Source organism: Salmo salar, chromosome ssa21, assembly GCF_905237065.1.
Source record: "Salmo salar chromosome ssa21, Ssal_v3.1, whole genome shotgun sequence".
Taxonomy (NCBI): Eukaryota; Metazoa; Chordata; class Actinopteri; order Salmoniformes; family Salmonidae; genus Salmo; species Salmo salar.
This window is the reverse complement of record NC_059462.1, coordinates 45,844,800-45,862,391: the sequence shown is the minus strand read 5'-3', so window position 1 is coordinate 45,862,391 and position 17,592 is coordinate 45,844,800. Positions and strand designations below refer to the sequence as shown.

The following is a 17,592-nucleotide window of genomic DNA, read 5'->3' as shown; positions in this document are numbered from 1 at the left end:
CCTCCACACACAGTAAATAACCTAAACCCTCCACACACACAGTAAATCACCTAAACCCCTCCACACACAGTAAATCACCTAAACCCCTCCACACACACAGTAAATAACCTAAACCCCTCCACACACAGTAAATACTAAACCCTCACACACAGTAAATCACCTAAACCCCTCCACACACACAGTAAATCACCTAAACCCCTCCACACACACAGTAAATCACCTAACCCCCCCCCACACACACACAGTAAATCACCTAAACCCCTCCACACACAGTAAATCACCTAAACCCCTCCACACACACAGTGAATCACCTAACCCCCCCCCCACACACACAGTAAATCACCTAAACCCCTCCACACACACAGTAAATCACCTAAACCCCTCACACACACAGTAAATCACCTAAACCCCTCCACACACACAGTGAATCACCTAAACCCCCCCCCACACACACAGTAAATCACCTAAACCCCTCCACACACACAGTAAATCACCTAAACCCCCCACACACACACAGTAAATCACCTAAACCCCCCCACACACACAGTAAATCACCTAAACCCCCCCACACACACAGTAAATCACCTAAACCCTCCACACACACAGTAAATCACCTAAACCCCTCCCCCCCACACACAGTGAATCACCTAAACCCCCCCACACACACAGTAAATCACCTAAACCCCTCCACACACACAGTAAATCACCTAAACCCCCCCACACACACACAGTAAATCACCTAAACCCCCCCCACACACAGTGAAAATCACCTAAACCCCTCCACACACACAGTAAATCACCTAAACCCCTCCACAAACACAGTAAATCACCTAAACCCCTCCACACACACAGTAAATCACCTAAACCCCCCCACACACACAGTAAATCACCTAAACCCCTCCACACACAGTAAATCACCTAAACCCCCCCACACACACAGTAAATCACCTAAACCCCCCACACACACAGTAAATCACCTAAACCCCCCACACACACAGTAAATCACCTAAACCCTCCACACACACACACAGTAAATCACCTAAACCCCCACACACACACAGTAAATCACCTAAACCCCCACACACACACAGTAAATCACCTAAACCCCCCCACACACACAGTAAATCACCTAAACCCCCCCACACACACAGTAAATCACCTAAACCCCCACACACACAGTAAATCACCTAAACCCCCCCACACACACACAGTAAATCACCTAAACCCCCCCACACACACAGTAAATCACCTAAACCCCCCCACACACACAGTAAATCACCTAACCCCCCCCACACACACAGTAAATCACCTAAACCCCCCACACACACAGTAAATCACCTAAACCCCCCCACACACACAGTAAATCACCTAAACCCCCCACACACACAGTAAATCACCTAAACCCCCCCCCACACACACAGTAAATCACCTAAACCCCCCACACACACAGTAAATCACCTAAACCCCCCCACACACACAGTAAATCACCTAAACCCCCCCCACACACAGTAAATCACCTAAACCCCCCACACACACACAGTAAATCACCTAAACCCCCCACACACACAGTAAATCACCTAAACCCCCCCACACACACAGTAAATCACCTAAACCCCCCCACACACACAGTAAATCACCTAAACCCCCCCCACACACAGTAAATCACCTAAACCCCCCCACACACACAGTAAATCACCTAAACCCCCCCACACACACAGTAAATCACCTAAACCCCCCCCACACACACAGTAAATCACCTAAACCCCTCCACACACACACAGTAAATCACCTAAACCCCCCCACACACAGTAAATCACCTAAACCCCCCCCCCACACACAGTAAATCACCTAAACCCCCACACACACACAGTAAATCACCTAAACCCCCACACACACAGTACATCACCTAAACCCCCCCACACACAGTAAATCACCTAAACCCCCCCACACACACAGTAAATCACCTAACCCCCCCACACACACAGTAAATCACCTAAACCCCCCACACACACAGTAAATCACCTAAACCCCCCACACACACAGTAAATCACCTAAACCCCCCACACACACAGTAAATCACCTAAACCCCCACACACACACAGTAAATCACCTAAACCCCCCCACACACAGTAAATCACCTAAACCCCTCCACACACACAGTAAATCACCTAAACCCCCCACACACACAGTAAATCACCTAAACCCCCCACACACACAGTAAATCACCTAAACCCCCACACACACAGTAAATCACCTAAACCCCCCCACACACACAGTAAATCACCTAAACCCCCCACACACACAGTAAATCACCTAAACCCCCCACACACACAGTAAATCACCTAAACCCCCCCACACACACAGTAAATCACCTAAACCCCCCACACACACAGTAAATCACCTAAACCCCCCCCACACACACAGTAAATCACCTAAACCCCCCACACACACAGTAAATCACCTAAACCCCCCCACACACACAGTAAATCACCTAAACCCCCCACACACAGTAAATCACCTAAACCCCCCCACACACACAGTAAATCACCTAAACCCCCCCACACACACAGTAAATCACCTAAACCCCCCCACACACACAGTAAATCACCTAAACCCCCCCACACACACAGTAAATCACCTAAACCCCCCCACACACACAGTAAATCACCTAAACCCCCCCACACACACAGTAAATCACCTAAACCCCCCCACACACACAGTAAATCACCTAAACCCCCCCACACACACAGTAAATCACCTAAACCCCCCCACACACACAGTAAATCACCTAAACCCCCCCACACACACAGTAAATCACCTAAACCCCCCCACACACACAGTAAATCACCTAAACCCCCACACACACAGTAAATCACCTAAACCCCCCCACACACACAGTAAATCACCTAAACCCCCCACACACACAGTAAATCACCTAAACCCCCCACACACACAGTAAATCACCTAAACCCCCCACACACACAGTAAATCACCTAAACCCCCCCACACACACAGTAAATCACCTAAACCCCCCCCACACACAGTAAATCACCTAAACCCCCACACACACAGTAAATCACCTAAACCCCCCCACACACACAGTAAATCACCTAAACCCCCCACACACACAGTAAATCACCTAAACCCCCCACACACACAGTAAATCACCTAAACCCCCCACACACACAGTAAATCACCTAAACCCCCACACACACAGTAAATCACCTAAACCCCCCCCACACACACAGTAAATCACCTAAACCCCCACACACACAGTAAATCACCTAAACCCCCCACACACACAGTAAATCACCTAAACCCCCCCCACACACACAGTAAATCACCTAAACCCCCCACACACACAGTAAATCACCTAAACCCCCCCCACACACACAGTAAATCACCTAAACCCCCCCCACACACACAGTAAATCACCTAAACCCCCCACACACACAGTAAATCACCTAAACCCCCCCCACACACAGTAAATCACCTAAACCCCCACACACACAGTAAATCACCTAAACCCCCCACACACACAGTAAATCACCTAAACCCCCACACACACAGTAAATCACCTAAACCCCCCACACACACAGTAAATCACCTAAACCCCCCCACACACACAGTAAATCACCTAAACCCCCCCACACACACAGTAAATCACCTAAACCCCCACACACACAGTAAATCACCTAAACCCCCCCACACACACACAGTAAATCACCTAAACCCCCCACACACACAGTAAATCACCTAAACCCCCACACACACAGTAAATCACCTAAACCCCCCCACACACACAGTAAATCACCTAAACCCCCCACACACACAGTAAATCACCTAAACCCCCCACACACACAGTAAATCACCTAAACCCCCCCACACACACAGTAAATCACCTAAACCCCCCACACACACAGTAAATCACCTAAACCCCCCCCACACACACAGTAAATCACCTAAACCCCCCACACACACAGTAAATCACCTAAACCCCCCACACACACAGTAAATCACCTAAACCCCCACACACACAGTAAATCACCTAAACCCCCCCACACACACAGTAAATCACCTAAACCCCCCACACACACAGTAAATCACCTAAACCCCCACACACACAGTAAATCACCTAAACCCCCACACACACACAGTAAATCACCTAAACCCCCCACACACACAGTAAATCACCTAAACCCCCACACACACAGTAAATCACCTAAACCCCCCACACACACAGTAAATCACCTAAACCCCCACACACACAGTAAATCACCTAAACCCCCACACACACAGTAAATCACCTAAACCCCCCCACACACACAGTAAATCACCTAAACCCCCCCACACACACAGTAAATCACCTAAACCCCCCACACACACACAGTAAATCACCTAAACCCCCCACACACACAGTAAATCACCTAAACCCCCCCACACACACAGTAAATCACCTAAACCCCCCCACACACACAGTAAATCACCTAAACCCCCCACACACACAGTAAATCACCTAAACCCCCCCACACACACAGTAAATCACCTAAACCCCCCACACACACAGTAAATCACCTAAACCCCCACACACACACAGTAAATCACCTAAACCCCCACACACACAGTAAATCACCTAAACCCCCCCACACACACAGTAAATCACCTAAACCCCCCACACACACAGTAAATCACCTAAACCCCCCCACACACACAGTAAATCACCTAAACCCCCCCCACACACACAGTAAATCACCTAAACCCCCCACCACACACACAGTAAATCACCTAAACCCCCCACACACACAGTAAATCACCTAAACCCCCCACACACACAGTAAATCACCTAAACCCCCCACACACACAGTAAATCACCTAAACCCCCCCACACACACAGTAAATCACCTAAACCCCCCCCCACACACACAGTAAATCACCTAAACCCCCACACACACACACACAGTAAATCACCTAAACCCCCCCACACACACAGTAAATCACCTAAACCCCCCCCCACACACACAGTAAATCACCTAAACCCCCCACACACACAGTAAATCACCTAAACCCCCACACACACAGTAAATCACCTAAACCCCCCCACACACACAGTAAATCACCTAAACCCCCCACACACACACAGTAAATCACCTAAACCCCCCCACACACACAGTAAATCACCTAAACCCCCCACACACACAGTAAATCACCTAAACCCCCCACACACACAGTAAATCACCTAAACCCCCCACACACACAGTAAATCACCTAAACCCCCCCACACACACAGTAAATCACCTAAACCCCCCCACACACACAGTAAATCACCTAAACCCCCCACACACACAGTAAATCACCTAAACCCCCACACACACACAGTAAATCACCTAAACCCCCCACACACACAGTAAATCACCTAAACCCCCACACACACAGTAAATCACCTAAACCCCCCACACACACAGTAAATCACCTAAACCCCCACACACACAGTAAATCACCTAAACCCCCCACACACACAGTAAATCACCTAAACCCCCCACACACACAGTAAATCACCTAAACCCCCCACACACACAGTAAATCACCTAAACCCCCCCACACACACAGTAAATCACCTAAACCCCCCACACACACAGTAAATCACCTAAACCCCCCACACACACAGTAAATCACCTAAACCCCCCACACACACAGTAAATCACCTAAACCCCCCCACCACACACAGTAAATCACCTAAACCCCCCCACACACACAGTAAATCACCTAAACCCCCCACACACACAGTAAATCACCTAAACCCCCCACCACACACACAGTAAATCACCTAAACCCCCCCACACACACAGTAAATCACCTAAACCCCCCCACACACACAGTAAATCACCTAAACCCCCCCACACACACAGTAAATCACCTAAACCCCCCACACACACAGTAAATCACCTAAACCCCCCCACACACACAGTAAATCACCTAAACCCCCCACACACACAGTAAATCACCTAAACCCCCCCACACACACAGTAAATCACCTAAACCCCCACACACACACAGTAAATCACCTAAACCCCCCCCACACACACAGTAAATCACCTAAACCCCCCCACACACAGTAAATCACCTAAACCCCCCACACACACAGTAAATCACCTAAACCCCCCACACACACAGTAAATCACCTAAACCCCCCACACACACAGTAAATCACCTAAACCCCCCCACACACACAGTAAATCACCTAAACCCCCCACACACACAGTAAATCACCTAAACCCCCCACACACACAGTAAATCACCTAAACCCCCCACACACACAGTAAATCACCTAAACCCCCCACACACACAGTAAATCACCTAAACCCCCCACACACACAGTAAATCACCTAAACCCCCCACACACACAGTAAATCACCTAAACCCCCCCACACACACAGTAAATCACCTAAACCCCCCCACACACACACAGTAAATCACCTAAACCCCCCCACACACACAGTAAATCACCTAAACCCCCCACACACACAGTAAATCACCTAAACCCCCCACACACACAGTAAATCACCTAAACCCCCCCACACACACAGTAAATCACCTAAACCCCCCCACACACACAGTAAATCACCTAAACCCCCCCACACACACAGTAAATCACCTAAACCCCCCCACACACACACAGTAAATCACCTAAACCCCCACACACACAGTAAATCACCTAAACCCCCCACACACACAGTAAATCACCTAAACCCCCCCCACACACACAGTAAATCACCTAAACCCCCACACACACAGTAAATCACCTAAACCCCCACACACACAGTAAATCACCTAAACCCCCCACACACACAGTAAATCACCTAAACCCCCCCACACACACAGTAAATCACCTAAACCCCCCCACACACACAGTAAATCACCTAAACCCCCACACACACAGTAAATCACCTAAACCCCCCCCACACACACAGTAAATCACCTAAACCCCCCCACACACACACAGTAAATCACCTAAACCCCCCACACACACAGTAAATCACCTAAACCCCCCCACACACACAGTAAATCACCTAAACCCCCCACACACACAGTAAATCACCTAAACCCCCCCACACACACAGTAAATCACCTAAACCCCCCCCACACACACAGTAAATCACCTAAACCCCCCACACACACAGTAAATCACCTAAACCCCCACACACACAGTAAATCACCTAAACCCCCCACACACACAGTAAATCACCTAAACCCCCCACACACACAGTAAATCACCTAAACCCCCCACACACACAGTAAATCACCTAAACCCCCCACACACACAGTAAATCACCTAAACCCCCCACACACACAGTAAATCACCTAAACCCCCCCACACACACAGTAAATCACCTAAACCCCCCACACACACAGTAAATCACCTAAACCCCCCACACACACACAGTAAATCACCTAAACCCCCCCACACACACAGTAAATCACCTAAACCCCCCCACACACACAGTAAATCACCTAAACCCCCCCACACACACAGTAAATCACCTAAACCCCCCCACACACACAGTAAATCACCTAAACCCCCCCACACACACAGTAAATCACCTAAACCCCCCCACACACACAGTAAATCACCTAAACCCCCCCACACACACAGTAAATCACCTAAACCCCCCCACACACACAGTAAATCACCTAAACCCCCACACACACAGTAAATCACCTAAACCCCCCACACACACAGTAAATCACCTAAACCCCCCACACACACAGTAAATCACCTAAACCCCCCCACACACACAGTAAATCACCTAAACCCCCCACACACACAGTAAATCACCTAAACCCCCACACACACAGTAAATCACCTAAACCCCCCCACACACACAGTAAATCACCTAAACCCCCCACACACACAGTAAATCACCTAAACCCCCCACACACACAGTAAATCACCTAAACCCCCCCACACACACAGTAAATCACCTAAACCCCCCCACACACACAGTAAATCACCTAAACCCCCACACACACACACAGTAAATCACCTAAACCCCCCCACACACACAGTAAATCACCTAAACCCCCCCACACACACAGTAAATCACCTAAACCCCCCCACACACACAGTAAATCACCTAAACCCCCCCACACACACAGTAAATCACCTAAACCCCCCCACACACACAGTAAATCACCTAAACCCCCACACACACAGTAAATCACCTAAACCCCCCCCCCACACACACACAGTAAATCACCTAAACCCCCCACACACACAGTAAATCACCTAAACCCCCCCACACACACAGTAAATCACCTAAACCCCCACACACACAGTAAATCACCTAAACCCCCCCACACACACAGTAAATCACCTAAACCCCCCACACACACAGTAAATCACCTAAACCCCCCCCCACACACACAGTAAATCACCTAAACCCCCCACACACACAGTAAATCACCTAAACCCCCCCCACACACACAGTAAATCACCTAAACCCCCCACACACACAGTAAATCACCTAAACCCCCCACACACACAGTAAATCACCTAAACCCCCCCACACACACAGTAAATCACCTAAACCCCCCCACACACACAGTAAATCACCTAAACCCCCCCACACACACAGTAAATCACCTAAACCCCCCCCCACACACACAGTAAATCACCTAAACCCCCACACACACAGTAAAATCACCTAAACCCCCCCACACACACAGTAAATCACCTAAACCCCCCACACACACAGTAAATCACCTAAACCCCCCACACACACAGTAAATCACCTAAACCCCCCCACACACACAGTAAATCACCTAAACCCCCCCACACACACAGTAAATCACCTAAACCCCCCACACACACAGTAAATCACCTAAACCCCCCACACACACAGTAAATCACCTAAACCCCCACACACACAGTAAATCACCTAAACCCCCCACACACACAGTAAATCACCTAAACCCCCCCACACACACAGTAAATCACCTAAACCCCCCACACACACAGTAAATCACCTAAACCCCCACACACACAGTAAATCACCTAAACCCCCCACACACACAGTAAATCACCTAAACCCCCCCACACACACAGTAAATCACCTAAACCCCCCCACACACACAGTAAATCACCTAAACCCCCCACACACACAGTAAATCACCTAAACCCCCCCCACACACACAGTAAATCACCTAAACCCCCCACACACACACAGTAAATCACCTAAACCCCCCACACACACAGTAAATCACCTAAACCCCCACACACACACAGTAAATCACCTAAACCCCCCACACACACAGTAAATCACCTAAACCCCCCCACACACACAGTAAATCACCTAAACCCCCCCACACACACAGTAAATCACCTAAACCCCCCACCACACACACAGTAAATCACCTAAACCCCCCCACACACACAGTAAATCACCTAAACCCCCCACACACACAGTAAATCACCTAAACCCCCACACACACAGTAAATCACCTAAACCCCCCACACACACAGTAAATCACCTAAACCCCCCACACACACAGTAAATCACCTAAACCCCCCACACACACAGTAAATCACCTAAACCCCCCACACACACAGTAAATCACCTAAACCCCCCCACACACACAGTAAATCACCTAAACCCCCCCACACACACAGTAAATCACCTAAACCCCCCCACACACAGTAAATCACCTAAACCCCCCCCACACACACAGTAAATCACCTAAACCCCCCCCACACACACAGTAAATCACCTAAACCCCCCCCCACACACACAGTAAATCACCTAAACCCCCCACACACACAGTAAATCACCTAAACCCCCCCACACACACAGTAAATCACCTAAACCCCCCCACACACACAGTAAATCACCTAAACCCCCACACACACAGTAAATCACCTAAACCCCCACACACACACACAGTAAATCACCTAAACCCCCCCACACACACAGTAAATCACCTAAACCCCCCACACACACAGTAAATCACCTAAACCCCCCACACACACAGTAAATCACCTAAACCCCCACACACACAGTAAATCACCTAAACCCCCCCACACACACAGTAAATCACCTAAACCCCCCCACACACACAGTAAATCACCTAAACCCCCCCACACACACAGTAAATCACCTAAACCCCCCACACACACAGTAAATCACCTAAACCCCCCACACACACAGTAAATCACCTAAACCCCCACACACACACACACACAGTAAATCACCTAAACCCCCCACACACACAGTAAATCACCTAAACCCCCACACACACAGTAAATCACCTAAACCCCCCCACACACACAGTAAATCACCTAAACCCCCCCACACACACAGTAAATCACCTAAACCCCCCACACACACAGTAAATCACCTAAACCCCCCACACACACAGTAAATCACCTAAACCCCCCCACACACACAGTAAATCACCTAAACCCCCCCACACACACAGTAAATCACCTAAACCCCCACACACACAGTAAATCACCTAAACCCCCCACACACACAGTAAATCACCTAAACCCCCCACACACACACAGTAAATCACCTAAACCCCCACACACACAGTAAATCACCTAAACCCCCACACACACAGTAAATCACCTAAACCCCCCACACACACAGTAAATCACCTAAACCCCCCACACACACAGTAAATCACCTAAACCCCCCCACACACACAGTAAATCACCTAAACCCCCCCACACACACAGTAAATCACCTAAACCCCCACACACACACACAGTAAATCACCTAAACCCCCCCACACACACAGTAAATCACCTAAACCCCCACACACACAGTAAATCACCTAAACCCCCCCACACACAGTAAATCACCTAAACCCCCCACACACACAGTAAATCACCTAAACCCCCCCACACACACACAGTAAATCACCTAAACCCCCACACACACAGTAAATCACCTAAACCCCCCACACACACAGTAAATCACCTAAACCCCCCACACACACAGTAAATCACCTAAACCCCCCCACACACACAGTAAATCACCTAAACCCCCCACACACACAGTAAATCACCTAAACCCCCACACACACAGTAAATCACCTAAACCCCCCACACACACAGTAAATCACCTAAACCCCCCCCCACACACACAGTAAATCACCTAAACCCCCCCACACACACAGTAAATCACCTAAACCCCCACACACACAGTAAATCACCTAAACCCCCACACACACAGTAAATCACCTAAACCCCCACACACACACAGTAAATCACCTAAACCCTCCACACACACAGTAAATCACCTAAACCCCCACACACACAGTAAATCACCTAAACCCCCACACACACAGTAAATCACCTAAACCCCCCACACACACAGTAAATCACCTAAACCCCCCACACACACACAGTAAATCACCTAAACCCCCCCACACACACAGTAAATCACCTAAACCCCCCCACACACACAGTAAATCACCTAAACCCCCCCACACACACAGTAAATCACCTAAACCCCCACACACACACACAGTAAATCACCTAAACCCCCCACACACACAGTAAATCACCTAAACCCCCCCACACACACAGTAAATCACCTAAACCCCCCCACACACACAGTAAATCACCTAAACCCCCACACACACAGTAAATCACCTAAACCCCCCACACACACACAGTAAATCACCTAAACCCCTCCACACACACACAGTAAATCACCTAAACCCCTCCACACACACAGTAAATCACCTAAACCCCCCACACACACAGTAAATCACCTAAACCCCTCCACACACACAGTAAATCACCTAAACCCCTCCCACACACACAGTAAATCACCTAAACCCCCCACACACACAGTAAATCACCTAAACCCCCCCACACACACAGTAAATCACCTAAACCCCCCCACACACACAGTAAATCACCTAAACCCCCCACACACACAGTAAATCACCTAAACCCCCCACACACACAGTAAATCACCTAAACCCCCACACACACACAGTAAATCACCTAAACCCCCCACACACACACAGTAAATCACCTAAACCCCCCACACACACAGTAAATCACCTAAACCCTCCACACACACAGTAAATCACCTAAACCCCCCCACACACACAGTAAATCACCTAAACCCCCCCACACACACAGTAAATCACCTAAACCCCCACACACACACAGTAAATCACCTAAACCCCCACACACACACAGTAAATCACCTAAACCCCCCACACACACAGTAAATCACCTAAACCCCCCACACACACAGTAAATCACCTAAACCCCCCACACACACAGTAAATCACCTAAACCCTCCACACACACACAGTAAATCACCTAAACCCCTCCACACACACAGTAAATCACCTAAACCCCCCCCACACACACAGTAAATCACCTAAACCCCCCCACACACACAGTAAATCACCTAAACCCCCCCCACACACACAGTAAATCACCTAAACCCCCCACACACACAGTAAATCACCTAAACCCCTCCACACACACACAGTAAATCACCTAAACCCCCCACACACACAGTAAATCACCTAAACCCCCCACACACACAGTAAATCACCTAAACCCCCACACACACACAGTAAATCACCTAAACCCCCCACACACACACAGTAAATCACCTAAACCCCCCACACACACAGTAAATCACCTAAACCCCCCACACACACACAGTAAATCACCTAAACCCCCCACACACACAGTAAATCACCTAAACCCCCCACACACACAGTAAATCACCTAAACCCCCACACACACAGTAAATCACCTAAACCCCCCACACACACAGTAAATCACCTAAACCCCCACACACACAGTAAATCACCTAAACCCCCCCACACACACAGTAAATCACCTAAACCCCCACCACACACACACAGTAAATCACCTAAACCCCCCACACACACAGTAAATCACCTAAACCCCCCCCACACACACAGTAAATCACCTAAACCCCCCCCACACACACAGTAAATCACCTAAACCCCCCCACACACACAGTAAATCACCTAAACCCCCCCACACACACAGTAAATCACCTAAACCCCCCCACACACACAGTAAATCACCTAAACCCCCCACACACACAGTAAATCACCTAAACCCCCACACACACAGTAAATCACCTAAACCCCCCCCACACACACAGTAAATCACCTAAACCCCCCACACACACAGTAAATCACCTAAACCCCCCCAACACACACAGTAAATCACCTAAACCCCCCACACACACAGTAAATCACCTAAACCCCCCCACACACACAGTAAATCACCTAAACCCCCCACACACACACAGTAAATCACCTAAACCCCCCACACACACAGTAAATCACCTAAACCCCCCCACACACACAGTAAATCACCTAAACCCCACACACACACAGTAAATCACCTAAACCCCCCCACACACACAGTAAATCACCTAAACCCTCCACACACACAGTAAATCACCTAAACCCCTCCACACACACACAGTAAATCACCTAAACCCCTCCACACACACAGTAAATCACCTAAACCCCTCCACACACACAGTAAATCACCTAAACCCCTCCACACACACAGTAAATCACCTAAACCCCTCCACACACACAGTAAATCACCTAAACCCCCCACACACACAGTAAATCACCTAAACCCCTCCACACACACACACACAGTAAATCACCTAAACCCCTCCACACACACACAGTAAATCACCTAAACCCTCCACACACACAGTAAATCACCTAAACCCCTCCACACACACAGTAAATCACCTAAACCCCCCACACACACAGTAAATCACCTAACCCCTCCACACACACAGTAAATCACCTAAACCCCCCACACACACACAGTAAATCACCTAAACCCCCCCCCACACACACAGTGAATCACCTAAACCCCCCCACACACACAGTAAATCACCTAACCCCCCCACACACAGTAAATCACCTAAACCCCTCCACACACACACAGTAAATCACCTAAACCCCCCACACACACACACAGTAAATCACCTAAACCCCCCACACACACAGTAAATCACCTAAACCCCCACACACACAGTAAATCACCTAAACCCCCACACACACACAGTAAATCACCTAAACCCTCCACACACACAGTAAATCACCTAAACCCCCCCACACACACACAGTGAATCACCTAAACCCCCCCCACACACACAGTAAATCACCTAAACCCCCCCACACACACACAGTGAATCACCTAAACCCCCCCACACACACAGTAAATCACCTAAACCCCTCCACACACACAGTAAATCACCTAAACCCCTCCACACACACAGTAAATCACCTAAACCCCCCCACACACAGTAAATCACCTAAACCCCTCCACACACACACAGTAAATCACCTAAACCCCCCCCACACACAGTAAATCACCTAAACCCCCCCACACACACAGTAAATCACCTAAACCCCTCCACACACACACAGTAAATCACCTAAACCCTCCACACACACACAGTAAATCACCTAAACCCCCCCCACACACACAGTAAATCACCTAAACCCCCCCACACACACAGTAAATCACCTAAACCCCCCCACACACACAGTAAATCACTTAAACCCCCCCACACACACAGTAAATCACCTAAACCCCCACCACACGCACAGTAAATCACCTAAACCCCCCCCACACACACAGTAAATCACCTAAACCCCCCCTCACACACACACAGTAAATCACCTAAACCCCTCCACACACACACAGTAAATCACCTAAACCCCCCACACACAGTACATCACCTAAACCCCTCCCCCCCACACACACACAGTAAATAACCTAAACCCCTCCACACACACAGTAAATCACTAACCATTATCTACTCAGTCTCATTTGTAGAATCATCTAAAAAGTATTTGCCATTACTGCTGTTCTTGTGTTTTGAATTTGTTGTCACTCACTCCTCCGCTCTCTCTCTCCTCTCCTCTCCCTGTCCTTGTTCTCCTGTAGGAGTGTGTGTCTTGCTGTGAGGGTATGATCTGCAACGTGGAGGTCCCTACCAACCACACCAATGCTGTGTTTTCCATGAGGCAGCAGGCCTACAGCTCAGCCCCATCCCAGACTCCTGTTAGGACGATGTTACTGTCCACTCTGGGCCTGGGGCTGACCAGGCTGGTCCTACTGTGAAACTACTGTCCCTCAGACCAGGTCCCTATAGAGAGGACCAGACTGGACCAGACCAACATGTCCCTCAGACCAGGTTCCTATAGAGGAGACCAGACTGGACCAGACCAACATGTCCCTCAGACCAGGTTCCTATAGAGGAGACCAGACTGGACCAGACCAACATGTCCCTCAGACCAGGTTCCTATAGAGGAGACCAGACTGGACCAGACCAACATGTCCCTCAGACCAGGTTCCTATAGAGGAGACCAGACTGGACCAGACCAACATGTCCCTCAGACCAGGTTCCTATAGAGGAGACCAGACTGGACCAGACCAACATGTCCCTCAGACCAGGTTCCTATAGAGGAGACCAGACTGGACCAGACCAACATGTCCCTCAGACCAGGTTCCTATAGAGGAGACCAGACTGGACCAGACCAACATGTCCCTCAGACCAGGTTCCTATAGAGGAGACCAGACTGGACCAGACCAACATGTCCCTCAGACCAGGTTCCTATAGAGGAGACCAGACTGGACCAGACCAACATGTCCCTCAGACCAGGTTCCTATAGAGGAGACCAGACTGGACCAGACCAACATGTCCCTCAGACCAGGTTCCTATAGAGGGGACCAGACTGGACCAGACCAACATGTCCCTCAGACCAGGTTCCTATAGAGGAGACCAGACTGGACCAGACCAACATGTCCCTCAGACCAGGTTCCTATAGAGGAGACCAGACTGGACCAGACCAACATGTCCTCAGACCAGGTTCCTATAGAGGGGACCAGACTGGACCAGACCAACATGTCCCTCAGACCAGGTTCCTATAGAGGAGACCAGACTGGACCAGACCAACATGTCCCTCAGACCAGGTTCCTATAGAGGAGACCAGACTGGACCAGACCAACATGTCCCTCAGACCAGGTTCCTATAGAGGAGACCAGACTGGACCAGACCAACATGTCCCTCAGACCAGGTTCCTATAGAGAGGACCAGACTGGACCAGACCAACATGTTCCTCTGAACATGGAGGATGTGTGTTTTTACAAGTCTGATGGTAATCTGTGATAAAGATGTCACATGGATCGATCAATCACAAAGGACTACAGCAGTGTCATAATGACTGATGCTTGGTTTACCAATGACCACTGATGACACTGGTTGGGATCTACATAAGCCAATGGAACTGGAGAAAAACATCCATGGAACCAATGAATTGGCCAGAGGACCAATAACAATGGTCAGTGGATCTACAGAACTAGATGCAGAGCATCGGACTGCAGATGCATAGAGTTACTGTAGTTTGCTGGCTAGTGGAAACTGTTTCCTCACCCAGCCCCTTCCAGAGCCCTAAACTACTGTTTCCTCACCCAGCCCAGCCCTGCCCTAAACTACTGTTTCCTCACCCTGCCCTGCCCTACACTACTGTTTCCTCACCCAGCCCTGCCCTAAACTAATGTTTCCTCACCCAGCCCTGCCCTAAACTAATGTTTCCTCACCCAGCCCTGCCCTACACTACTGTTTCCTCACCCAGCCCTGCCCTACACTACTGTTTCCTCACCCAGCCCTGCCCTAAACTAATGTTTCCTCACCCAGCCCTGCCCTACACTACTGTTTCCTCACCCAGCCCTGCCCTAAACTAATGTTTCCTCACCCTGCCCTGCCCTACACTACTGTTTCCTCACCCAGCCCTGCCCTACACTACTGTTTCCTCACCCAGCCCTGCCCTAAACTAATGTTTCCTCACCCAGCCCTGCCCTAAACTAATGTTTCCTCACCCAGCCCTGCCCTAAACTAATGTTTCCTCACCCAGCCCTGCCCTACACTACTGTTTCCTCACCCAGCCCTGCCCTAAACTAATGTTTCCTCACCCAGCCCTGCCCTACACTACTGTTTCCTCACCCAGCCCTGCCCTAAACTAATGTTTCCTCACCCAGCCCCTGAGCCCTACACTACTGTTTCCTCACCCAGCCCTGCCCTAAACTAATGTTTCCTCACTCAGCCCCTTCCAAGCCCTAAACTAATGTTTCCTCACCCAGCCCTGCCCTACACTACTGTTTCCTCACCCAGCCCCTTCCAGGCCCTAAACTAATGTTTCCTCACCCAGCCCTGCCCTACACTACTGTTTCCTCACTCAGCCCCTTCCGAGCCCTACACTACTGTTTCCTCACCCAGCCCTGCCCTAAACTAATGTTTCCTCACCCAGCCCTGCCCTAAACTAATGTTTCCTCACCCAGCCCTGCCCTACACTACTGTTTCCTCACTCAGCCCCTTCCAGAGCCTTAAACTAATGTTTCCTCACCCAGCCCTGCCCTACACAACTGTTTCCTCAACCAGCCCCTTCCAGAGCCCTAAACTAATGTTTCCTCACCCAGCCCTGCCCTACACTACTGTTTCCTCACTCAGCCCCTTCCAGAGCCTTAAACTAATGTTTCCTCAC

The 17,592-nt window shown here is 49.4% G+C and overlaps 1 protein-coding gene across 2 annotated transcripts in view; it reads left to right on the top strand.

Annotated features, from left to right (window-relative positions):
• The window catches only part of LOC106595135 (ly6/PLAUR domain-containing protein 6B), a 55,858-nt gene extending 39,952 nt beyond the window's left edge, over nucleotides 1–15,906 (top strand). For both annotated transcript variants that reach the window (XM_045704833.1, XM_045704834.1), the window contains one exon: nucleotides 14,996–15,906. In XM_045704833.1, the coding sequence (XP_045560789.1) occupies nucleotides 14,996–15,172 (177 nt within the window). In that variant the 3' untranslated portion in view covers nucleotides 15,173–15,906. The remainder of the gene's footprint in view (nucleotides 1–14,995) is intronic.
• Nucleotides 15,907–17,592: the final 1,686 nt, after the last annotated feature.